Raw genomic sequence first — 27,534 nt, 5'->3', positions numbered from 1 at the left:
AAGGATAAGGGCAGCACCACCTGCAAGTTCCCCTCCAAACAACTCACTATCCTGACTTGGAAAAATGTTGCAGTTCCTTCACTGTCACTGGGTCAAAATCCTTGTATTCCTTCCCTGAGGACATTCGGGATCTAACTGTAGGAAGTGGACTTCATCAGTTCAAGAAGGTAGTTTACCGTAACCATTTAAATGGCAATTTAGGGTGAGGAATAAATGCTGGCCAGCCAGCAATGCCCATGCCCCATGCGTGAATTAAAGAAAAAGGCACTATGAGAAAAAAATTCCATGGTTTGTCAACAGAAAGATTGAGGGTTTTTACAAATACATTGCAAGAAAGAGGATGGCTAGGGATAATGTGGGCCCCTTAATGACAGACACAGGTGATATCACAATTGCGAAACAGAAATAGCTGCTTTGTATCGAGTCTTCAAAGTGAAGAAAAATACAGGGAAATCTGATAAGTTAAAGGGAGGATTTTGGTTCAAAATATGTAATAAAAATGTAGACATGAGTGTGATTAATGAGAAAGAAAACTTCAGTGCTATATGGTTATTAAAGTAAAAAGCAATGCATTTCAATCTGCTAATGCATTTGTCATGATTTTCCAAAGCTCTGTTGTAGCCTTAGATTGCAAACTGCCCATATCACTTCACTATTTAAGAAGGATTAAACTGGTACACTGGAAACAAACTACAGGCTAAGTAGTCTAATGTTAGTTGTGGAGAGGTTATGAGGGTCTGTTATTCAAAAGTTAAGGAATTATTCACTTGTTGACTTTTGATGTTGCACAATGATGAAAGGAAGCATGTTCTTTTCCTTGTCGGTTTTCCAATTGGCAGAAGGAAACATGATGTTGAATAGCTAGTGTCGCTAGAATGTGCGTTTACATAATATGGCTCCCTCACTGTCTAGACTTCAGTCCAAATGAGCCAAACAAGAGAAGGAACAAGCTGTTAAACACTTTCAAGACTCCTGCTGTATTTATGTTTTGAAATAAGCAATAGTGATTAGTTTCCAGTCAGTTTTAAGAATATTGCGAACTTTGTTTTGTTTTGTCCAACCCCAAACCCATTTTGCAATGCTTTCTGCAAGGGCTTGCTATACTTTCCCCAAATTCCTCTAAAAATGTGCAGGTTTCTGTTGACAAAGAAAAACTTACAATACTTTAAAGCATCTTTAATCAGTGATTTTGATTTGATTTGATTTGATTTATTATTGTCAAAATGTACCAAGATACAGTGAAAAGTATTATTCTGTGTGCTAACCGGACACATCAAATCTTACATAAATGCAGGGTAATGGAACAGAATGCAGGACATCATGTTACAGTTACTGAGAAAGATCAACTCTATTATATGAGAGCTCCGTTCATTAATTTGATAACAGCAGGGTAGAAGCTGTTGTTGAATCTGTATATGTTTTCAAACTTTAGTATCTTCTGCCTGATGGAAGTGAGTCTACCTGGGGTGATTATGTTGGCTGCAGGAAGTGTAGGTGAAGTGAATGAAGGGAAGGCTAGTTTTCATGACAGACTGGGCTACGTTCACAAGTCTCTGTAATTTCTCGCAATCTTGGACTGCAGAGTTGCCACACCAAGATGCATCCGTTCCACTTCACAGGACTTAAAGAATCTGGGAGGGGGTGTAGGGATTGGGAAGGGAATTTCAGAAAGCAAAAGGCAAAGCTTGTGATGGTGGGATGATGTGAGTGGGGAGGTGGACAAGGTGCAGAGTTCTCAGAAGGTCACGGGGCTGGAGGAGGTAACAGATATGGGAAAGGCTGAGGCCATGGAGGGATTTGAAAACAGCAATGAGAACTTTAAGACCGAACTATAGGTGGGATATTGAAAGTAGTGACACATTTATATTCCCAGCCACTGAGACATTCTGCCCATGCTGATTAGTGAGTGCACATATTGATTTCCTGTTCCAAAAGCCACCGGCCTGAATGGACCTTGGAGGCCTGTGCAATGGCAGGAAAAGTTAGAGGGAATGTAGGTAGGGACACACTGTCCTAAATTGGCATATTTAATCACTGCTGCTGCTTGCAGCTGCCCCTGCCTAGAGATGATGGTGTGATACTTATATAACACAGAGTGGAGCTGGAGGAACACAGCAGACTAGGCAGTATCAGAGGAACAGGAAAACTGATGTTAACTCCAGCATCGGCAGTTCTTACCATCTTATGGTGTGATACTTGTCTGTCTGGTGTCATACAAATCCACTGTATCTTCTGCAAAAGCCATGTGATAGCTGTCATCAGATGAAGGGTCTAGGCCCGAAACGTCAGCTTTTATGCTCCTAAGATGCTGCTTGGCCTGCTGTGTTCATCCAGCCCCACACTTTGTTATCTGGTATTAATGAAACAGATGGGTTATTTAATGACATTGGTCACAAACTTTTAATTCCAGATTTTTTGTTTAATTGAATTTAAATTTTGCCATCTACCGTGACAGTATTAGAACTCCTGGACTAAAATGTTAGCCAGGGGTTTTGGATGACACCACTAGAGGCATTTCCACTAAGTCACCACCTCCTCGCTGGTCCTTAATGCCTGTTCATTTATCTTATGGTCTGTATAAGGAATTTGAAGCGTACAACTTAGCATCCATATTTTAAAGGCTTCTATTTTGTTTCTAGAGGTCTTTGTTTATTCTTAAGGTTTCTGAGGTGCAGATGTTGGATTTAGCATCTTCAGAGTACTTTTTTGATAAGCTTCAATGTTTTTATTGTTGACTGACCAAAGTATAACAATGATAGTCATAGAGTAGATAGAGCATAAAACAGACCCTTCAATCCAACTTGCTCATGCTGACCAGATATCCTAAATTAATCTAAGTCCCATTTGCCAGCATTTAGCCCATGTCCCTCTAAACTGTTCCTATTCATATACCCATCCTAATCCTGATGCCTTTTAAATGTTGTAACTGTACCAGTCCCCACCACTTTCTCTGGCAGCTCATTCCATACACACACCACCCTCTGTGTGAAAAAGTTGTCCCTTAGGCCCCTTTTAAATTTTTCCCCTCTCACTTTAAACATATGCCCCTTCGTTTCGTACTTTCCTACCCTCGGGAAAAGCCCTTGGCTGTTCATCCTATCTATGCCCCTCATGACATTGAAAACTTCTATAAGGTCGCCCCTCAGCCTCAGATGTTCCATAAAGAAATAGCCCCAGCCTATTCAGCCTCCCCCTATAGCTCAAAGCCTCCAACCCCGGCAACATCCTTGTAAACCTTTTCTGAACCCTTTCAAGTCTCACAATATCCTTCCTAAAGCAGGGAGACCAGAATTGGATTCAGTATTCCAAAAGTGGCCTAACCCATGTCCTGTACAGCTACAACAAAAAAGTTGTACCTCCCAACTCGTATGCTCGGTGCACTGACCAATAAAGGCAAACATGCTAAACACCTTCTTCACTATTCCATCTATCTGCTATTCTATTTTCAAGGAACTATGAAGCTGCACTCCAAAGTCTCTTTGTTTTGCAACACTCCCCAGGACTTTACAAGTCCTGCCCTGATTTGTCTTTCCAAAATACAGCACCTCCTATTGATCTAAATGAAACTCCTGTCTGTCACAAGGCATGACTTCATTGGGTAATGACCAAGCACAATGCAGAACATTGAATTGAAGTAGTTTGGCGTGGTGATGTGGATAAATGTAACTTGCACCGACAATGCCTAAAAGGCATAAGAAGAGGAAGCCCATCTCATCTGAAGTTGAAATTGTCCAAAATCTGTTGTTCATATTTGCACCGAGCGCTATTCACCTGTCATTCTAAATTTGCTGACCTGGATTTCTCCACATCAGCTACGTCCTCATCCTTTGTAATTTCCAACAGTTGTGTGACTCTTCCACATATCGATGCTTCTGAAATTCTAGCTTCTTCTGCAAGTTCTACTCCCTTCACCCCTTTATGGTAGCCACACCATCAACCTCTCCTTCCTCTTTCAAGTTGCTGTTCAGAACCTGTGCTTTCTGTATGATCCAGCTCCTCTCCTATAGCTCCTTTTGACTCAGTATTAAATTGTGTTTGATAATGGTCCTATGAAGCAGCTTGGAACTTGTTTCTGTGTTAAAGGCTGTAACCTTTAGCTCAGTTGGCTGGATGGCTGGTTTGCGATGCTGAGTGACTGCAACAGTGTGGGTTTAATCCCTGCACTGACTGAGGAAACTATAAAGGACTTTCCTTCTTAACCTCTCCTGTTGCCTGAGGCATGGTGACCCTCGGGTTAAACCCACCACCAGTTGCCTGTCTGTCATGAAGGAGCGGCTGTATGGCCTGGTATGCCGATGGTGACTTTTCCTGACACAAATGCAAGTTATTGATAAAGACCCCCGGGCTCAAAACATTAACTCTGCTTTCTTCCCACAGATTCTCTCGGACTTGCTGAATTTCACTAGCAATTTCTGTTTATGTCTCAGGCCTCCAAGCATCCTCAGTTCTCTATTTATGCAAGTTATTGAGGTCGTGGGGTTGTATCTTCTCCTTTTGCAAAGCTCCATGTTCTGCCAGCACTTAGTCCAAATGGCTGCGGTTGCAGTGGAAAATCATTGACTAAAGCATCTGTCATTTAACCCTTTATATAAAAGGAGAATTCAGCATAGAGGAGCTCATGCATTGCTACTGACTTGACATTGCAGTAGTAGAAATGCTGAAACAGAGGCATGTTTGTGGAGCATGGCTCATTCCAAGTCATGTTGAGGTGGCCACAGAAATTTGGCAGCTGCAGCCCTTTTATGGACGTTGGCTCCAGACGTGGGAGGGGCGGTTTGGAGCGGTGTGAATGATTATTGCCCCCCGGAAAGAAAAGCAGCCCATGGGGCAAGAGATGCTGAGGAATTGCTCGATGGGCCGAATTGGAATGAGGGTGCTGCTGCAACATTGGGTCTACTAGCAAAGGATCACCTTCCTTAGTGTGTCTGGGTGGCAGTGCCATCAATACCTGTCCCTATTGAGGCAGGTGCTGGATATCCTATCTGCTTTATTTCAGACAGGGCACTTCTGTGTAGGATATCACAAGATGTTGTTGACTATATCATTGGTCAGTTGAAAGTTACACCGTATGAGAGGGCATGAGAATTCATCGCATTTACCACCAGCCACAAAATTGGCCAGTCCAGTGCACAGACCTTCAGAGTTAGCCTCCATGTCAGGACTTCCCCCACGTTTTGGCATCATAAGCTGTACCCATGTAGTGTCAGGGCTTGGGGTAGTGGATGGGGTATATCAGGACCCAGTAACTGGGGCCCTGCAGTGCTTGGGTTTAGGGGGCTTGTGACTGCTGTGATCAGTTCAGTGGATGGAGCTGGGATCCCAGCGCTGCATGGGATGGTCAGTAACAGTATCGAAAACAGAAGTTGCTGGAAAAGCTCAGCAGATCTGGCAGCGCCCATGAAGAGAAATCAGAGTTAACGTTTTGGGTCTGGTGACCCTTCCTCAGAGCAGCTAGGAAAGAGGCGCCATACAATGGAGACAAACAGGAGATATACAACCCCGACTATCTCATCATGAGGGCCACCATTGACCAGACCAGTGGTCTTACCTGAAGATGCACTTCCAATATCTGACTACTGGGGCATGGGGGCAGGCTGCTCTGTTCTGCTTTACAGAATATAGCCCTACAGGGAAGGGTGGATCTGAAGACGTAAGAGTGCTAATGACCAGCAGGCAGGGCAGTAAATCTAACAAGACTGCATAGCGAGGGAACAGCATATTGATCAGGACCCTTGGGAAAGCCTATGATCCAGGGTAACACATGTTGGAGTGAACTCACTCATCCGGTCACCTCTATCAGCAAATGCATTTGCTGTCATTTGTCTAAGGACACCTACATGTGTCCCAGTGTCCAGTAGATATCAAGCCGTACACCCTCAGTGGCTAGCCACTTTCTGTATCTCACATAGGCTGTTGCAGTTGCAACACTGTAATAACAGCTTGACATGTAGAAGTGTCCAAAGATCTCCCCACTTCATTCCATTAATATTGATACAATCAGGATCAGCATTACAAACTACATCCAAGTGAACTCTAAAAGTGATGTGACAGCTCCGTAACTGTCCTCTTAAAGGGACCCTCTATGGGTGCTCCACGTGTGGCCACTGGAGATGTGGTAGCTTTTCCAATTGCTAAGGTCCAGCATTGGAAGGCAAAGACCCCTTCAGGGGTAGCCCCTGAGCACATCACCTCTACCCACCTCTGCACATCCAGAGGAGTGGGAGAAAGCCTAGCACCTCCATTCATGCCCATTCTCTGTGCCATTGGTGCTGTGGGCCAGTCAAGGCTGCAAAATGCATCGTACATTCTGTTCTTGCCAGCCCATTGCTCCTGCATCCAACCAGTTGACTCCTGTATATGGCGCTCCATGATGGTGGCCAATCTTTCAATGGAGGACCTTAAGCACTCACGTTCCTGAGACACCATGAACTGACTTCTTCATTCTCTCCCATTGAGCCTGTCTCAGAGTGTTCAGTCATGTCTCCCACTGGTGTGGCACAGGCTTTCACTTTGTGAATAATGCTGCACAGCTGAGGGTGTACACCTCTGGCTAAGCCACCATCAGCTGGAGTTGCCCTTCAGCCTTCAATGGGCACCGCCCCTAGCTGCATCTGCTTCCTCCGTGCTCCTGCTCACAGGGCAGGCATACTCTGGTGCAGGGGTTCTTTGACGTAGTGGATCCATGAGAATATCTTTTCCTCTGAGGACAATGCAGCCTCCTCAATCACCTACAGCTCTATCAGAATCCCTTCCACTATGGACAGTGGAACACACGAGTTACTCAAGCTTTGACCTCTCAGGAGCTACCCTAGCAGATCTCTGACTGCCTATGAACTGTGACCAGCAGTGACAGCGCAAATGGGAAAGCTGTTCTGAGAGATTGCATGGACAGGACGAGAAGCTTTCACCTTCCCTCCATTAGGCACTTATCTCACCCGCCAGCCCTGTGACCACCACAACATTGTGATGGGCGCCCTCCTCCAGTAATATCCATGCTACAAGGTGGGCCACTCCAACACTGGAACAGTTCCCCTCTCTGGTATTACATTCTTACATTTCCAAAAGATGAAGCAGATTAACTCAATGATATTTCCCATCACAATATCTGAGGCACATTCACATGATCCTGATCCTAGAAACTTACTGTCAAATTACTTAATATTCTAAAGTACTGGGAGCATATTCCTCAGTTGACGTGGGCACACATTTCTTCCCTTTCCAGGCAGTGCATGCCTGTGGTTCTTCCACTTATAACTGTGCTTATCATGCAATAATTTCATATCTGGTTGTTGCACCATAACAGAGATCAGAAGGTCATTAAAACACTCCATGTGCTTCATACTGGTCAGCAACTCCTGAACTCATGACTGATCTCAGTCATGCCTGCTAAATCTGGCTGGTGCCCTCCAGAAATAAAATATTCCTCTGAGCTCTCTTTGTGTCTCTCAGAAGCTCCCCGGGGAGGTGTAGCTGGACGACTGAGGAAGTTCTGAGGAAGGGTCACCGGACCCGAAACATTAAGTCTGTTTTCTCCTCCACAGATGCTGCCAGACCTGCTGAGCTTTTCCAGAAACTTTGTTTTTGTAGCTGAATGACTGCCTGGCATATTCCTGCACCGAACTCTGACACATTTTATACAGTCTGCAGCTGTCACAATGATGGCTGACCAGCACCTTTTACATGGGCTCCACCATAACCAGCTGGCTCCTGTTGAACATGCCCGCCATCCCTCACACAAGGCATCGGTGGAGATTAGCCACATTACCTCCAACATAGTCCAGCCTTGGCACTCAGTAGAATCACAGCAAGGGTAAAATAAGCACATCAGCTTGCTGTTCAATCCATTGCTAAAGTCACAATGATACAAGCTCAGGGGTGGCTGTGCAAAATGAGTGTAATGTTGGCTTTCTATCTGTAAGTAATTTACATACTCCATTGTACCCCTGGCTGCCCATCACATTTCTGGATTTGCGCTTCAACTCATTAACTCAATTATCTGAAATTAATCAAGACGTGCCTTGTGACATATCTCAGTGATTATTCTTAGGTTTGTTTTGAACAAGTTGAAGTACAGTTTGCCTGGTTGAACAGGTTTGGCAGAACAGTTTGTTTTTAGCATATGGCAGTCAGATATGTTTATAATTTCTTGTTGCCTAGTGTGAGCATGCTGTTGGCAATATATTGTTGATATCCACAAAGGTAATAGTGTCCTGTAGGAATGGCGCAAATCAAGAGTAAGGTTTGCTGGTTTTCATTCCAATCAACTGCTGAACAATAGCTTCTGCCTCTATGCAGTGTTAGAGTCACGGTGCTAACACTTTGCTGAAGTAATCCAAAACTTACCTGATGTACCACTGTGTTGCCACCAAAGAACACCATCTATTTCTCTACTTTATCTCCTCGACCTACCTCCTTAAAGGTTGCACAACGTGTGTTTCTCAATTACTCTTCATTATGAAACATTTTCTACTGATCTCTCCGCACAAGAAATTTTTCCTCAAATCAACCCTTCAATGTTAGTGCGCATTTTAAACTGGCTCTCATTACTGAATCCCTAACAAGAAGAAATAACTTTTCGTGATTCAACCTATCAAAACACTTAGTGGGGAGGCAACAGCTGAGTGGTATTATCAGAGTGGACTGCCAATCCAGAGACCCAGGTAATGTTCTGGGCAACCATTATGGCAGATGGTGGAATTTGAATTCAGTTTAAAAAAATGGAATTAGGAGTCGAATGCTGGCCATGAATTCATTGTTGATTGCTAGGAAAAACTCATCGGTTTCACTAATGTCCTTTAGGGAAGGAAATCTGCCATCCTTACCTGGTCTGGCCTACATATGACTCCAGACCCACAGGAATGTGGTTGATTCATAATTGCCCTAGCCATCAACACCATTGACCCATGGATGAATATGAAAAGAAATAGACTTAGTAATCTTTGTTAAATCTCCTGTTCATCTTCCCTGCTCCAGTAAGAATAATCCCAGTATCTCAAAGCTCAAAATGGCCCCTCCCTTCCTGGTAAATGCATGCTCAGATGAAAGTAGAACAGATCTTAGTCACCAAAATCTTTTTCTGAACAATGAACAAGATACACAGGGCAGGGAGAGATTCCTGTATTGACCGTCTAAGGCTGATGCCTTCTCCACACAAATATCATGTAACTCGTGGGTTCTTGTGGTGCAGTGGTAGGGTATATATCTGAGCCAGGAGGCCTGGGTTCAAATCCCACCCGCTGTGATAAATCTCTGAACGTGTTGGTTCAAAACTATCTATCAATGTGACATGATATTATCAGCTATCTGATCAGGAGTTGCTCTCCGTAAACTACACTTTCACATGAGTATTCAACCTGTCACTACACTTTAACCGTTTCCCATCATTAACATATTTATCTTTCCCCATCATTAACTTGTTTATGTGTTTCCATCAATATATGAGCGATCTGAAAGGATTTCCTATTTAATGAGATACGGCTGGAGTGTCAATACCTCAGCAACAAAATGGCTCCACAGTCCATGCACTATTTATATTTGCTCAATAATTATACATGTGCACAATCTGAATTGCCATCAGCTTATGTTTTACAGTTAAAGCATTTTCCTGCTTTCTCCGCTCTTGCTCTCGTCACACCTATTCTCTAGTATTTCCACTGTCTGCCTGTGCTCCTGTTAAGGCTGGACAGTGCCTCCAGTGGGAATTGGGTAAAATCCATCTCCACGATATGGTGAACACTTGGGCAGAGAAATGGCAGACGGAATTTAACCTGGACAAAAGTGAGGTGATGCGTTTTGGAAAATCTAATGTAAGAATGAAGGATATAGTATATGGTAGAATGTTTAGAAGCATTAACATACGGATGGATCTAGGTATGCAAGCCCACAGTTCCCTGAAAGTGGCAACACATTGAATAAGGTGGTCAAGAAAGCATAGGGCATGCTTCTCTTCATTGGTTAGGGCATAGAGTATAGAAGTTGACAAGTCATGCTGTAGTTGTATAAAACTTCAGTTAGGCCACTTTTGGAATATTGCATACAGTTTTACTTGTCACACTATAGGAAGAATGTGGAGGTTTTGGACAGGGTATATAAAAGTTTTAAAAAGATGTTGTCTGGTTTGGATGGTATCAGCTATGAGATTAGATAAACTTGGTTTGTGTTCACTTGAGTTTGAGGGATGAGAAGTGAGCTGATAGACATTTAGAAAATTATAGAACATAGAACATTACAGCACAGTACAGGCCCTTCGGCCCTCGATGTTGTGCCGACCTGTCATACCGATCTCAAGCCCATCTAACCTACACTATTCCATGTACGTCCACATGCTTATCCAATGATGACTTAAATGTACTTAAAGTTGGCGAATCTACTACTGTTGCAGGCAAAGCGTTCCATTCCCTTACTACTCTCTGAGTAAAGAATTATGACAGACATTGATAGAAAAGGTAGGCAGAGTGTTTTTGCCAGGGTAGAAATGTCTGTTACCAAGGGGGACATAGGTTTAATATAGAAGGAGTTAAGTTTAAAGGAGATGTGAGAGGCAGGATTTTGACACAGAGGGTGGTAAGTGCTTGGAATGTGCTGCCAGAGGAGATGGCAGAAACAGATTATATAGCAATGTTTAAGAGGCATTCTGACAGATACATGAATAGGCAGGGAATAGAGTGATACGGACTGCGTAGATGCAAAAGGTTTTTAGTTGACAATGGCATCGCGGCTGAGTGGGCAGAACGGCCTGTTCCTGTGCTATACTGTTCTTTGATACCTTTAAACAAATACCTTCCATTCTTTAGAGCACTATTAAAGTGCTTTTTACATACAACACTCTTATATTATTACTTTGGGTTATAATTTTAGTGGGAGACTGAGTGCTTCTATGATTGCTAATATTAGAGAAGGAATCGATCTGTTAAAAAGTTGGAGATCACTAAATTAAATATCGAAGATTGAGAGATCTATGTGTTTGTATCAAAGAATATGGATCAAATGTGTATAAATGGGGTTGAGGTACAGTTCAGCGATGATCTCACTGAATAGTGGAAAACAGTGGGCCAAAAGTTGAACCATTTCTTAGAGGGGTGGCATGGTACCTCAGTGGTTAGCACAGCTGCCTCACAGCGCCGGAGACCCGGGTTCGATTCCAGCCTCAGGTGTCTGTCTGTGTGGAGTCTGCACATTCTCCCCGTGTCTGCGTGAGGTTCCTTCGGGTGCTCTGCTTTCCTCCCACAGCCCAAAGATGTGCAGGTTACGTGGATTGGCCATGCTGTAGTGTCCAGGACTGTGTAGGCTAGGTGGATTATTAGTGTGAAATGCACGGTTACAGGGATGGAGTGGGTCTGGGCAGGATGCTGTTTGCAGGGTTGGTGTGGATTCAATGGGCTGAATGGTCTTCCTTCACACTGTCGGGATTCTATGATTCTAAATGGCGTGCTCCTGTAAAGAAAGAACAGGTACGACTTCTGGAGGCCTCAGGGCAGCTTACCCTCAATGAAGTATTTTTGAACTATAGACCAGGGCACAGTCAGGTACCTCTCTGTGAGCCATGTTTCATCGACACTTTGGTCTTTTCAAAACTGCCCTCCTTCCTGTTAAAGAAACTGCGGGATTGTAAACTGTGCTGAGCATGTGTTTGAGCGTTTGGTCAAGCACTAATACGTTTCCTTTGTTTTATTCATTCAGCCACCAGTAAATTCTTCAGTGCAGCCTGTGCTCCAGGGGCAGGGTCCTCCTTCCCTGACCTGTGCCGGCTCTGCCAGGGCAAGAAATCGTACAATAGGCACAGAAATTACTTCTGTGAAACAACTGACAATGAGCCTTATTATGGTTCTGAAGGTGCACTCAGGTATGTGGTCCAAAATGCAGTTTAAATAATGCCAAGCAGATTGCAACATGCTTCTTTTTGAGCCTGGTATTGTGAGTCTTGAAATCCATAATTACAGTGTATGATTCTGAATCTTATCATGTTGTGTACTCCTCTACTGTTACAGTCTCAATAGTATTACATTCAGTTTGCAAATGGTGGCTGTGAGTCACAAAAGGTTGTGAAATCACCCCCCACTCTAGAGACTTGAGCATGGAAATCCAGGCTGACACAGCAGTGCAGCAATTATGAAGGGATGAGCTGTTAGAAATACCACCTTTGGACAAAATGTTAAACAATGGCTTCATCTACCCTGCCAGATGGACATAAAAGAGGTGGGTGGCTCAGTGGTTAGCACTGCTCTCACAGTGCCAGTGGGTTCAGTTCCTGCCTCGGGCAACTGTCTGTGTGGAGTTTGCACATTCTCCCCGTGTCTGCGTGGGTTTCCTCCCACAGTCCCAAAGATGGGCAGGTTAGGTGGATTGCCATGCTAAATTGTCCAGGGATGTGCAGGATTAACCATGGAAAATGCAGGGTTACAGGGATGGAGTGGGAAGATCTTCAGAGGATTGGTGTGGTCTTGATGAGCTGAATGGCCTGCTCCCAGACTTCGGGGGTTCTGTGACTCAATGAAAAGATTCCACAGAACATTTTGAATCCAGTGGAACTCTGCCTCACGCCCTTGGCCAATGTTTATCACTAAAACAGATTACATGGTCCCTTATCTCATTGCATTTTGCGGAACTTCACTGAATACAACTGATCTGTTGTACTTACATTACAGTTAACAGCTACAGTTCAGTATGGCTGTAAACTGCTTTGTCATAAATGCTTCTTTTTTATGCTACTGCAGACAAATTTCACCTTCTACTTTGTAAATTAGTTTTGACATACACCAATTACCAATGATGTGTAGGTGTCCTGCTTATCCACATGCAGATGTCTTTGACTTAACCCTTCATTTTGGTCTTGATTTGGTGAGTTAGCCTTGCACAATGGCATGCATCAGCAGACAGTACAGTGCCACACTGGAATGTTAGGGCAGAAGAAATGGTCTTGGCCAATACTGGCTCTCGGGGGTGGCATCATGAGATCACAAGACATCACATGGCCAAATGTGTAACAAACAAATCAATCTCTAGCCAGGTAATTGCATTTGTGATGAATAAGACGTACATTTCCACTTTTGTGTCAGTGCTAAGCAGTTTTGAGGGCACATCGAAGTAGCAGCCTTATCCGAGCAGAGGATGCCAATGGGACTTGTGACTCAGGAATGCATGAGCCCCTCAGTTTCCCCCCCATCACCCCCCCAAGGTTTATGTTAAGATTGCACTGAAGGGTTAAGATTAAAAGCTGGGCTCCTTGGCAGCCTTTGAAGCTAGAGCAGTCTTATTTTCTTGAGTAAGCAGGCAGCTACCAAATGCCATCTGGACATGGAGGCTGTAGAGCGCGTTCTAAAATCTGACACAAAAATCTAGCATGAAAGAAAGTGCATATTTACAGAACCCTGTTGAGGTGGGTGGAGTGTTATTTGAATGATATCAGTAATAGGTGTTGTTGGCCGCACTCCTGCATCTGTGCAGCAACTAGGCTCAGGCCTATCGCTCGATGAGATCAGACTTTAAATTAACTCACTGGCCTTTCATTACGAAACGTTTTTGCAACCTAAGGAGGACATGTAGTCAGGATACAACTAACATCTTTATATTGCACCAGCGTGAATAAAACCAGGGGCAAAAAATAACCCATGGAGGTACTTTAAATCAAAATGGGCACCTAGATTATGATTAGCTTTCAGCAAGGCAGTGGCAAAAATTAGCAGAATTCGAAAGCAACAACATTTCTAAGAGAGAGTCATACAGCTTGGAACTCACTCATTCAGGTTTCCCAAACTGAACTCATTCCTTTTGCCTGCGTTTGGACCTCTAAATCTTTCCTTTTCATGTACCTGACCAAATGTCTCTTAAATGTTGCAATTGTATTCTGATCATATTTATTCTGGCGTTTTCTTGCAGGTGTTTGGATAAGGAAAACAGTGATGTTGCCTTCCTGGACAGCACAGCTCTGGCCAACCTAAATGGTTAGTACACCTCATATATCTATATTTCCTTCAGTATTTTGTTTAGCTGGAGCACTGTAGTCAGAGATTTCTCATTTACACTAGCACTCCATTTGGCAGGATCTGGGATCACAGCAGAATGGCCACAGTCACCCAGTAACAGATTCCTGTTTGAGAGATTGTAAACGTGTTCCCAGTTGGCAGTGGACTGGGAGCTCTGCTGTACAAAAGTATTTGTCAGACCCTATTTTGAGGCTTGTGTAATTTTAGTTGTCATAGAATGGATGTAATTGCTTTTAACGAGGCAACAGGCTGTACAATCATCAACCGTTTTGGTAAGAAAGGATCATTTTGGTTTTCCTAGAAAAGAGAAAATGTCAAAAAGAGCATTGTAGTTTTGAAAATTACAATTGGCATTGACAGCATTGTTCCAGTAAAATTAGGGGATTGCAAGTCTGAGGTGGAGCTATATCCAGATAATAGGTTAAAGCTTGTGGAAATAGTCACCAGAGAAGGTACTTAAAGCAGATCATAGAATCCCTACAGTGTAGAAGCAGGCTTCTTGGCCCATCGAGGCCACACTGACCCTCTGAAGAGCATCCCACCCAGACTCACCCCATCCCTGTAACACTGCATTTCCCTTGGCTAACCCACCCAGCCTGCACATCCCTGGACATTATGGACAATCCACCTAATCTGCACATCTTTGGACTGTGGGAGGAAACTGGAGCACCAGGGAGAAACCTGCACAGATGTAAACTCCACACAGGTGTCGCCTGAGCCTGGAACCGAACATGAAGTCCCTGGTGCTGAGGTAATGGTGCTAACCACGGAACCACCATGCCACCCACCTCACCCCCTTTAAGAGGCTCCTTCAAACCTCCCTGTTTAACCAGGATTTTGGTCACGAATCCTTAATATCTTATTATATGGCTCAGTTGACTAGTTTTGTCAATGTGTCGAAAACACTGGAAACACTGATTCAGTGGGTCAGATAGATCTTGTGGAGCGAGAAGCATAAATAAAAGGGAAGTCAGTGTAAATTTTCATTTTCAGCACCTGGGTCTATGCCTCTCACCTGCTGGTGTACCTAATGTAGAGTGAGGCATATAGAGCCCACTATTTCCTGAAGGAAAATCATAGCAATTGATATGACATAGAATGAGGCTCCCACAGGGCATGCATCCTTACAGCAAATGTTGAAGATAGAAATTTAGACCAGTTATCGGTGCTTATATTTAGGACTGGGTGCATAGACATTTTCTAATCAGCCTGTTTAGACATGACAATACAGACCTCTTGAGCAGGAACAATTTGAACCTAGGCCTCCTGGCTCAGATGTAGGGACACCACCAGTACGCCACCAGTGCCCTCCAGCATTGGGTACATCACCCTGTTGTTGAAATTAATCATCAATAGAGAATAGTATCTGTATTGGTTCTAGGTCACTGAAAAGTTGAACAATGAAGTGTTGAAATCTCTCTTTGGCAACTTTTAGCTCATTGATCATTTATGGGGTAACACTGGTAAAGATGGTAGAAACCCAGCTGGTTTGCTAGTATCCTTCAGAGAAGGGAATCTGTGACAACTAGCTGGTCTGAACTAACACATGATTCCTGTGCTATAGTACATGACTGAGGCCGAATGTTCTGAGTAGAGAAAAGAACAAAGGTGAAGAAGTGGGCCATTCAGCCCCTTGATCATGTGCCACCATTCCACATCATGGCTGATCATTGCCTCAATGCTACTTTCCCTCACTCGGGGATAATTTATTTCATTCACAGGGTGTGGGCATTGCTGGCTAGGCCAATATTCATTGACCATTCAGTTCAGTGTTAATCACGTGTCGGTGGGTCTGGATCACATGTAAACCAGACCAGGTAAGGATGGCAGTTTCCTTCTGTAAAATGACATTACTGAACCAGATGGTTTTTTCCAACCATTGACAATGGCTTCATGGTCATTAGACTCTTAATTCCAGATTTTTATTGAATTCAAATTTCATCATCTGCCGTGGTGGGATTTGCACCCAGGTCCCCAGAACATTATCTGGGTCTCTCGATTAACGGTCTGGCGATAATACCACTAGACTATCACCTCCCCATGGTTAGCTCAGTTGTGATGCAGAATGCTGCTAATAGCATGCATTCAACTCCCACACATAGTTTTCATTACTATGAAGGTCTGCCCTTCTTCACCTCTCTTGTTGCCTGAAGCCTGGTGACTGTTAGGCTAAACCACCACCAGTCATCTGTCTCAAATGAGACCACAACCCTATGGCCTGTTAAGACAATGGCTACTTACCTTCATGATTTCGATAACCCTTAATGTCATTAGTCTCCATAACCCTATCAATTCCTGTCTTTAACATGCTCAGTGATTAAGCTTCCAAAGCCCTCTGCTGCAGAGAATTCCAAAGATTCTGAGTGAAGAAATTCTGCCTCATATCAGTCCCATGTGGCTTGCTTTTAAATGCTTTATAGAATTAGCTTGTTGGCATCACCTCCATCCCAAATTAATTTTTTTAAAAAGACAGGCTCTTCTCACAAATGACAATGATGTTTAATTTTACTTCAATGTCCATCTCGGGCCTGAGGCTGGGCAAATGGTGAAGCAGTATTTAGCACTTATTCTGAATGTTCCCTTCAGGGGATACAGTGCTTGAAATGATTGTCATAGTTACAACACTTTAATAAGTGTGATTGAGCTGCAATGCTTGAATGAGATCGCTTTCACCATAGGTAGTTATTCAATTAAAATAGCTGAAGAAAATTACATTTCATTATCAGTTGTAACCAGAAGTAATTGTACTGGACCACAGTGGGTAAATACATTCCAGTGAGTACTTCCAAGTGTAACTTGCTGTTACGATCCCCAAAGAGACCAATAACCTTTAAATAAAGATGAGTTTTTCGGTGAAAAAAGAATAAGATTTCACATTTTAAGACTTTTACTGTAGCAAACAAAGAAAAGTAAGTTTGGATTGAACATTACTTAATAGGCAACTAATACCTAAATTAAAGAAATCATCCTTTTATATTAACAAATTAATATAAACTTCTTTTGCTGTACACTATACTGCTGGCAGATATGTAACTTTACAAGATCAAATCCCACATTACTCCTGGTTTTCCAGCGTTCTCCTTTCTCTTTGCAGTGCCAGGTCAGATTTTTCTTATTTATTCATGGGATGTGGGCATCACTGGCTAGGCCAGCATTTGTTGTCCAGAGGGCAGTTAAGAGTCCCACATTGCTTTGGGTCTGGAGTTACATGTAGGCCAGACGAAGTAAGGATAACAGTTTCCTTCCCTACAGGATTTCAGTGAACCAGATGGGTTTTTCTGATAATCATGGTCATCATTAGACTCTTAATTCCAATTTTTCAACTGAATTTAAATTCTACTATCTGCCATGGCAGGATTTGAACTCAGGTCCCCAGATCATTACTAGTCTTCTATGTATTAAGAGCCTAGTATAATACCACTCTGCCGTTGCCTCACCAAGTTCCAGTGTCTTTCAAAATTGTTTCACCCAGCCTGAGCATTCCAGAATAAACATTTACTAGTAAGGCCCACCTCAGCAACACCATGTTCTTTAAATGTCCAAAAGATTCATCTGTCATATCCTGAGAGATAGCAAGAACTGCCGATGCTGGAGTCAGAGATAACGCAGTGTGGAGCTGGAGGAACACAGCAGGCTAGGCAGCGTTGGACAGCAGGAAAGCTGACGAAGATTTCTGAAGAAGGGTCCCAACCTGAAACGTCGGCTTTCCTGCTCCTCTGATGCTGCCTGCGTTCCTCCAGCTCCACACTGTGTCATATCTATCATGTCCAATTCTTTTTGAACAGTGAACCTGCTGTATAACCAGTGGTTACGTACACAAGACAGCCTTTTCCCGCTCTTAATATTGCGTAATCTCTCTTTCCTGGTATCTTGGTGCCTATCTCCTAATACCAGCTGTCAGCCTCTTTTACACAAAGGTGCAAAAACTAACACTTGATTTTCAATAGGTTTCACTTCTGGGCTTCTCTCTCCATAGCAACCAGATCACAAGGGTCTGTCTCAAGGCAGACTCTTAATACAAAAGTCTCACATTTTTATCTGTCAAAGAAGAAGAAGACTTCCATCACTTTTCATTATCTCAGGACAACCCAAACCCAGGACAACCAGGTGGAGAGGAGAGTATGGGTAGGGAGGTATGGAGGGGATAGGTCCGTCCGGGGAGGATGGACAGGTCAAGGAGGCGGGATGAGGTTAGTAGGTAGGAAATAGAGGTGTGGCTTGGGGTGGGAGGAAGGGATAGGTGGGAGGAAGAACAGGTTAGGGAGGTGAGGACGAGCTGGGCTATTTCTGCAACCTTCGCTCTCCACCTATCTTCTCCTCTGTCCATCTTCGGCCCGTCTCCCCATCTCTCCCTATGTATTTCCCCTCCCCATCCCCCTTTTCTGATGAAGGGTCGAGGCCCGAAATGTCAGCTTTTGTGCTCCTAAGATGCTGCTTGGCCTGCTGTGTTCATCCAGCTCCACACTTTGTTATCTTGGATTCTCCAGCATCTGCGGTTTCCATTATCTCTGATCACAAAATAAACCATTGGAAGTGATTTTCTGGCTACAATGAGGTAGACAAGAATAGAGCCAGGTGAGAGCATTCTGAACCCAGCTGGATGACAATGGAGAGGTCAAATCATGCCAAAGACTGCTGATAAGTTAGGAAGAACAGGCCCAGAAGCAGGAGAACCTGATGAGTTGAATTGGAGGTTCAACTCACTGAGGGTGGGAAATTGTTCAGTGCAGTGGTTAAGGGAGGATAGCAGTGAAGGTAACTCAGTGATAGTGTTCTTGTTGAACTTGGGAGGTCAGTCAAAAATGAGGAGTGTGAACGAGAGGTGAGAGTGTTGAAACAGATCAGATCTCAAAAGAGGAGAAACCGCCAGAAGAGAAGGTGGGGGTGTGTAGGGCTCATTTGCAACATGGTGATATGCATACACACTATCAGAACAACAGCATTAACAGGGCAGGTGGCTAGAGGTGTAGCCAAGCTGGGAGGCTTCATTAGGGGGAAGATGTCATTGCCCCTCAGCCAGTTCCATGCCATAATGTCTGTGCTATTAGTTATTTAAGGTCTATGGATGCCATGGGCCTTGCTTACAAGTGATCTGATATCCAGAGGGAGGTGCATTGTAAGAACATAGGGGATAGAACATAGAACAGCACAGCACAGTACAGGCCCTTCGGCCCATGATGTAGTGCTGAACCTAATCATAAGGTCTTTCTAACCTGCACCCTTACTTTATTCTATCATCCATATGCCTACCTAATAGCCGCTTAAATGCCCCTAATGAGGCCGACTCCACTACCCTCTCTGGCAATGCATTCCACGCCCCTACCACTCTCTGAGTAAAGAACCTACCTCTGACGTCTCCCCTAAATCTACCCCACTCAATTTAAAACAATGCCCCCTCATAATAGCTACCTCCACCCTAGGAAAAAGTCTGTGGCTGTCCACTCTATCTATAAAAGCTGAGAGATGAGGATCCTAAGAGGAGCTACAGAGAGAAGCTCTAGGCTTATCCAAGATGGAGACAAGCCCTCAGCATCAGCACAGAGTCAGTAAATTGAGGAATATTGAAGGGTTGGGGTAAGGAGCTGAGGGGGCAGGGAGAGAAGCGAAAGGAACCCATGATGGCAGAAGGAACACTTGAGGAATGGTAGAGAGGGAAGAAGTTTTTGTTTAATAAAGTAAAAGTAGAAATGGAGTGATTGGCCCAAGTCCAGAACAGCAGCCAAAATGCACACGCACACAGACTCAGGGGAAGGTCAAGTTACATATCCTAGTTATCCAAATGTATGGGCCATAAAACCCTGACAGTGAATGAGAAACGGGAAATAGATTGGAGATAACAGGAAGGAATGTAGAGTTAAAATTGTAGTCTCTTCCAGTCCTGTGAAGTGCTTTCCAAGTCTATAATGAGTGACTGTCTGCTTCTTCACCTCAGCATCAGAGGCAGCCAAGTACAAACTGCTTTGTCCTAATGGAACCCAGGCTGATCTCAAGGACTTCAGAAAATGCCATCTTGGAAGGGGACCTGGCAATGCCATTGTAACCAGACACAACTACAGAAAGATCACTCGGAAATTTCTTGCTGTTGGTCAGGTATATTAATCTGCTGCTATGTTTCAAGGTCTGGATTGTGCTATAGACAGGAGGAAAGAATAAATTGAACCCCCAATTCCCAACCCTTAATATGTACAAACAGGTGGGTTGTTTTGGAAAAGGGTATTTCTATGTTCTCTTTAGCGTTTGGTCAACTTAAATGAACAACAGTAAGCTATAAAATGAGGAAGAATATTCATTCACACATTCAGCCCAAGAAAAGTGAAGTGCTACATCATTCACACTCACCTTTGAGAAAGATACAATTAAAGGATTCTATAGCTGTATAACCCAAGGAATAGTTAGCAGCTCATATAGTGGCTAATATAAAGAGGTCAATCAGTGTTCACCTGATAGACAAAAGAGTCCTTTACCCGAAGTAAGGTCATTGATCCCATATTGGGGAATGATTTCAAGCTAACAACCTGGTGTTTATTGCAGCATCTCTTTGGGAGAAATGGGAAGCAGTCACGACGATTCCAGTTATTCAGCTCCACCGGCTTCAACGGAAGAAACCTGATGTTTCAAGATGCTACTGAGAAGTTGCTGTTTCTTACAGACAATGCTGACATCGGCCAAGTATTGGGGTTAGACTACATCGCTCTGCTGAAAGGACTGGGCCATGGAGGTGACCCTGCTATCAGTAATAGGCTGAACATTAGATTAAAACAAAGAGCTGAGGGCGCTGGAGATCTGAAACAAGAACAGAAACTCAGCCGGTCTGGCAGCATCTCTGGTTGAACTGAGTTTAAATAAGATTAGATTCCCTACAGTGTGGAAACAGGCCCTTTGACTCAACAAGTCCACACTGCCCCTTGGAGCATCCCAACCATCCCCCTATCACCCACTGAACACTATGGGCAATTTAGCATGGCCAATCCACTGAGCCTGCACATCTTTGGACTGTGGGAGGAAACCCTCACAGACACGGGGAGAATGTGCAAACTCCGCACAGACAGTCCCTTGAGGCTGGAATTGAACCCGGGTCCCTGGTACTGGGAGGCTGCAGTGCTAACCACTGAGCCACCGTCCCGCCCCATGCCTCCCACAGTTCCGAAGAAAGGTCTCCGAACTTGAAACACTAACTCTCTTTTTTATCCACAGATGCTGCCAAACCTGCTGAATTTCTTCAGCAATTTGTTTTGGCTGAACATTGCTCGCTCCATTACAAAAGGAGATTAATACAACTGGAGTAATTTATCTTATAATTCCTCAGGTCCCCTAAGCACATTTCTCAAACAGATGGGCAAGAACTCAAAACTTCAATCCAGGTCATGCACTGGGAAGCAAGGGGCAGTGGCTGCATTGTTTGCCTGAGTTTTGGCAGGACTTGGTTCTGCCAGGATTTTATCCTGTTTCTAACAGCTAACAATGTTCATCTGGTACGGGAGACCAGTGGGTTAATGCTCCACCTACATAGAAGAGGGCTACAGGATCACAGAATTGTTACAGTGCAGAAGGAGGCCATTCAGCCAATCATGCCTGCACTAGCTCAATTACCTAATACTGATCTCCTGCTTTTCCCCCATATCCCTATCCACCATAAGAACGTAAGAAATGGGTACAGGAGTTGGCCATTCAGCCCCCTTAGCCTCCTCTGCCATTCAATGGGATCATGGCTGATCCAACATACCTCGCACCCACTTACCTGCCCTTTCCTTGGTTCCCAACTAATCTTAGCCTTAAACATATACAAGGATTCGTCTCCCACAGCTCTCTGTGGCACGGAGTTCCATCGTCTCCCACAGCTCTCTGTGGCACGGAGTTCCAAAGACTCAGAACCATCTGAGGGAAGAAATTCCTCTTCATCTCAGTCTTAATTGGCACCCCTTTACTCTAAGACTGAGCCCTCTGGTCCTTAGCTCTCCCATGAGGGGGAAATATCCTCCTCAGCGTTTACCCTGTCAAGCCCCTTAAGAATCCTGTATGTTTCAATGAGCTCACTTCTTCATTCTTTTAAACATTAGTGAATAGAATCCCAGCCTGTTTAGTCTTTGCTCATAAGACAATCCCTCCATAACTGGGGATTGCCCTGGTGAATCTTCTCTGAACTGCCTCCAAAGAATTGATAGCTTTCCTTAAATAAGAGGACCAAAATTGTTCACAATACTCCAGATGTGGTCTCACCAGCACCTTCTACAGTTGCAGTAAAACTTCCCAACTCTTATACTCTAAACCCCTTGAAATAAGGCCCCACATTCCCTGGCCTTCCTGACTCCCTGCTGCCCCTGTGTGATAGCTTTCTGTGTTTTGTGCACAAGCCCACCCCCAAGTTCATTTGTGTTGCAACTTTCTGCAGATTTTTAATTTAAGTAATATTCTGTTCTTTTATTTTTCTCAACATTTTCAACTTCACATTTTCCCACGTTATATTATGTTTGCCATCTTCTGGCCCACTTACTTCACAATATCTCCCTGTAAATGGTAATCCTCTTACAATCTGCCTTTTGTATCATCTGCAAAGTTGGCTACAGCGCATTCACTTTCTTCCATTTCTCTCCGAGTAATCATCCAATGGCCTTTTGAATATCTCAGCTGAACCCGCCTCCACCCTAACTTGTCGCTGTGCGAAAATGTCTTTGCTTATTTGCAATAAAAGTCATGTTATGGGAAGAATTGGGTATGAATTATGTTAAATTTGAGCTACCCCTTATTGTCAGTCCTTTATTGGCCATTCCCTGTTGTAGACGTAATTAAATCCTGGCTGAATCCACCATCTTTTTGCACAATAATAAATTATACTTTGATATGCACAGACTGATAAAGTACAAGAGGTTGAGGTGTAATCATGTGTATTCAAAGTTCTAGAGATTATTTCATAAATATTAGATGTGCTCATGCTTCTAAAGTACCAAAGAATTTAACCATTACTGATTCTTGTCTAACTTCTACTCACCAAGTGAAAGTTGTTATTTCACTTGAGACAATTATTTCAATAAGATTTGTTGTTTGGGTTGTGGGTAAGGTGTGTTGGATTGCAGACGTTTTGTCACCCTGCTAGGTAACACCGTCAGTGCACCTCTGGTGAAGCGTTGGTGTTCTGTCCCGCTTGTTATTTATATGCCTCGGTTTGTTGGGGTGCTTTGTATTACTTCAGGTTCTGTTTCTTAGTGGTTTGCACACTGGGCCTAGTTCAATGTGATGGAGTTCCGGTTGGAATTCCCTGGTGTGTCTCTGTTTGGCTTTTGCGATTATCGATGTGTTCCCCCGGTCAAATTCATGTCCCTCGTTGTCCGTGTGCAGTGAGACAAGTGAGAACTGGACGTGTGTCTTGGTGGCTAGTTAGTGTTCATTACTTTTCAATTATCAATTTTTGCACCATCAGTTGTCTTCTGGTTTGGCCTATGTAGCGTTTCTCACAGTCTTTGCATGGTATTTTGTATATTACAGCTGTTTTCCTGGCTTTAGGTATGGGATCCTTTATGTTCAAGGTATTTTATGTTTAAGTAGCTTCACCAGAAGACACACTTAGATGTTACCCAACAGGATGATGAAACATTTCCAACCAATCCCACTGGCATGGGGAGCATGTCTACAATCTCACAACTAATTCCTCTGGTCATGATGAAGTAAGCAATAATTTATTGGGGAAAATACATTAACTAATGTCAATCCTCTTATTCATGAGTGAAATCTCCCATGTTATCCAGCATTTTTCCATCATAAATAAAGACTTTTAAAGTTATGCTAAAAAGTAAATGACATGACTCAGCAATTGTCCAATTTCCATAGGATAGAGCTTTCCAAAAATTGTTGATATTTCATACTTCTGTGGGTACTCTCCAAGAGTTGTGCATGGGCTGGGCTCACAATGAACATTGAGACATGCTCACTGCCTGTAAACTAACCTCCAGCCTGCCTCCCATTTTACTGGTGGTGGTCGAGGCATCAGGTGACCTACCTGCACATGAATCTGTTAAAGTCACTTAAGGGCATCATTGTGTCCCTGTCGCTATTTTACCCATGGCAGGGCGAAGTCTAGAGATGGTGGGTGACCCAGCAACGTAAACTGCATGCACCGGCATCCCAAGGGAGCTAACCCCCTACCACATCCAATGTTATTCCTTACCTGCCTTTAACTTTGTCTCTTCAGCCTCTCAAACACAATCAGCCATTTCACCCCCCAGACTCCTCGCTCCCCTCACCGGTGCTGCTGAGGCTAATTGGTTGAGAAGGGAAGCTCCTCCCCAGATGGGAGGAGATTTCTCACTGATTGGTGTGAGGGGTGCTTCTAGCCCAAATTGGTATCGCATGGTTGAGAACAGCCACGTTTCTGGTCTAATTAAAAGAGTCTTGTTGCATAAGTAATGTGAAGTTTTATGCTTTGTTGCAACAAATTAGAGGTTGCGTGAAATTGATCCACATTACTCCACAGACTGTTAGGTCCTCTGGTCGGTCTCTCACCAACCCCTTTGTCACTCTTCTGAATTTGCTGTGGCATTATCATAGTGGGTAATGCTTACTTCATGCATTCAAGTATTGACCTTTTTGGACCCTTACCGTAAAACATAGGAGCAGAAGTAGGCCATTCAGCCCATCGAGTCTGCTCTGCCATTCAAAGACATAATGGCTGATCTGCTATTGCTCCACCCCATTTTCCTGCCATTTTCCACAACCCCCAAATCCCTTACTGACTAAAAATCTACCTATCTCAGCCTTAAACATGCTTAATGACCCAGCTTCAACAGGCCACTGCGGAAAAGAAGTCCACAGATTCACTACTCAATGACAGAAGAAATTCCTCCTCAGCTCTATCTTAGACAGGCAACCCTTTATTCTGAGATTGTATTGGAACATTTTTGCTTAATCTTATTCCTAATCTCATTAGCCCCTAAGGTATCGCTAGAATTTGGGGTAGATAATAGTTCACCTTGATGTGTGGCAATCTGTCTCAGTTCAGATTTTTAAAATTTATTCATTTGTGGGATGTGGACATCGCTGGCTGGGCCAACATTTCTTGCCCATCCCTAATTGCCCTTGAGAAGGTGATGATGAGCTGCCTTCTTGAAACGCTACGTCCACCATTGACCTACAATCCCATTAAGGAGGGATTTCCAGGACACAGAAGGAATGGTGATTTATTTCCAAGTCAGGATGATGAGTGGTCTGGAGGGAAACTTGAAAGTGGTGGTGTTCCCATGTCCTTGTTCTGCTGTCCTTGTTCTTCTAGATGGAAATGGTTGTACATTCGGAAGATGCTGTCCAAGGATAGTGAGTTTCTGTAGAGCATCTTGTAGATCATACACACTGCTGCTACTGAGCGTCAGTGGTTGAGGGAGTAGATGCTTGTGGATGTGGTGCTAATCAAGTGGCTGCTTTCTCCCAGATGGTGTCAAGCTTCTTGAGTGTTGTTGGGGGCTACACCCATCCAGGCAAGTGGGGAGTATTCCATCACACTCCTGACTTGTGCCTTGTAGATGGTGGACAGGCTTTGGGGAGTCAGGAGGTGAGTTACTCACGGCAATTTTCCTAGCCTGTGACTTGCTCTTGGAGCCATTATGTTTATGTGGTGAGTCCAGTTGAGCTTCTAGTTAATGGTAACCCCCAGGATGTTGATAGTGGGGATTCACTGATGGTAACACCATTGAATATCAAGGGACAGTGGTTAGATTGTCTCTTATTGGTGTTGGTCATTGCTGGGCAGTTCTGTGGCACAAATGTTACTTGCCACTTGTCAGCCCAAACCTGGATATTGTCCAGATCTTGTTGCATTTGAACAGTTGCATCCTTTTGAGTAGTGTAGATGGTTCAGTTGCTGCCTCTTTGCTCGCATTTCGTTTTGAATGTTGTCACTTGGAATGTAATTTCTTTCAGCTTGACTGTAGTGGAAAACATTTATGCCAAACCTTAACAGTTACATATTTCCATTTCATTTATAGTACAAAACGTGTTTTTATTCCAATATAACTAACATCCGAAGATTCTGCTTTTCTATTAGGTTCTGCCAAATGTTTATAAGGCCCAACAAAAATTGTTGCCAACTTTTCCTTGACCTTTTGTTGTTCAATGTCTTCCATATTTGGAATGAGATTGAGGTCAGTACATTTGTTTCTCTGTAGAATTGAACATTCTTACTTGTGAAGTACATACAGGTTTGACATCCCCTATGTTGGAGAATTGCCTGTAGCATACTTTTAATGTTAAATGCAATGGTCCTGGACCAGGTATTATACCTCTGTCAGCTATAAGCAGTTTTTTTTGTCAACCAAAGCACACTATCTGGTAATATTGTGATTATTCCTGTCTCTAACTTGAAGTAGAGAAAATATTAGGTCTAGGTCATTGACTTCCCCTAGGATACCTTTGGGTTTATCTGTTAGAACATAGAACATAGAACATTACAGCACAGTACAGGCCCTTCGGCCCTCGATGTTGTGCTGACCTGTCATACTGATCTCAAGCCCATCTAACCTACACTATTCCATGTACGTCCATATGCTTATCCAGTGATGACTTAAATGTACCTAAAGTTGGTGAATCTACTACCGTTGCAGGCAAAGCCGTCTATTTCCTTACTACTCTCTGAGTAAAGAAACTACCTCTGACATCTGTCCTATATCTTTCACCCCTCAATTTAAAGCTATGCCCCCTCGTGCTCGGCGTCACCATCCTAGGAAAAAGGCTCTCCCTATGCACCCTATCTAACCCTCTGATTATTTTATATATTTCAATTAAGTCACCTCTCAACCTTCTTCTCTCTAACGAAAACAGCCTCAAGTCCCTCAGCCTTTCCTCGTAAGACCTCCCCTCCATACCAGGCAACATCCTAGTAAATCTCCTCTGCACCCTTTCCAAAGCTTCCACATCCTTCTTATAATGCGGTGACCAGAACTGTACGCAATACTCCAAGTGCGGCCACACCAGAGTTTTGTACAGCTGTAGCATAAACTCTTAGTTCCGGAACTCGATCCCTCTATTAATAAAAGCTAAAACTCTGTATGTCTTCTTAACAGCCCTGTCAACCTGGGTGGCAACTTTCAAGGATCTGTGTACATGGACACAGAGATCTCTCTGCTCATCTACACTACTGAGAATCTTACCATTAGCCTAGTACTTTGCATTCCTGTATTGCCTTAATCCCAAACAAACACCTTCATACACAGACAGGTCAAGACAATACCACTTTGCAGCTTATTGTGGATGGGAAAAATTAGAGGAAATAACTCTGTGGATCAAGAGTCCAAAGTAAAAGGATAGAATGAATGGACTTCTCACACTTTGTTTTCCTATCAATGGGATCAAGTTTTTGTTGGCTATAGAGCTTTGGAAGAACCTCAGTTTTGGTGGAAGGTCAGTCAGTCCTAGGTCTTTGGATTGCGTTAACAGTTCAGCTTTCAGAGTTATTGAGGAGACCAGTGAAGGTGACAGCTGCACTGAATGTCTGTGTGACTGACTCCTTCAAGGATGACTTCTGTGGGATTTCTCAGTCACACAGCACAAACACATGAGGACAGTAGTCGAT

The 27,534-nt window shown here is 43.6% G+C and overlaps 1 protein-coding gene across 1 annotated transcript in view; it reads left to right on the top strand.

The window, feature by feature from the left end:
- The window catches only part of sxph (saxiphilin), a 95,541-nt gene that overhangs the window by 34,598 nt on the left and 33,409 nt on the right, over positions 1-27,534 (top strand). The window contains exons 7-10 of the mRNA XM_059654841.1: positions 11,680-11,842; positions 13,876-13,940; positions 19,915-20,072; positions 20,514-20,700. Of these exons, the coding sequence (XP_059510824.1) occupies positions 11,680-11,842; positions 13,876-13,940; positions 19,915-20,072; positions 20,514-20,700 (573 nt within the window). The remainder of the gene's footprint in view (positions 1-11,679; positions 11,843-13,875; positions 13,941-19,914; positions 20,073-20,513; positions 20,701-27,534) is intronic.

The sequence above is a fragment of the Stegostoma tigrinum genome, chromosome 26 (assembly GCF_030684315.1).
Source record: "Stegostoma tigrinum isolate sSteTig4 chromosome 26, sSteTig4.hap1, whole genome shotgun sequence".
Classification (NCBI taxonomy): Eukaryota; Metazoa; Chordata; class Chondrichthyes; order Orectolobiformes; family Stegostomatidae; genus Stegostoma; species Stegostoma tigrinum.
This window is presented reverse-complemented; position numbering and strand designations above follow the sequence as displayed.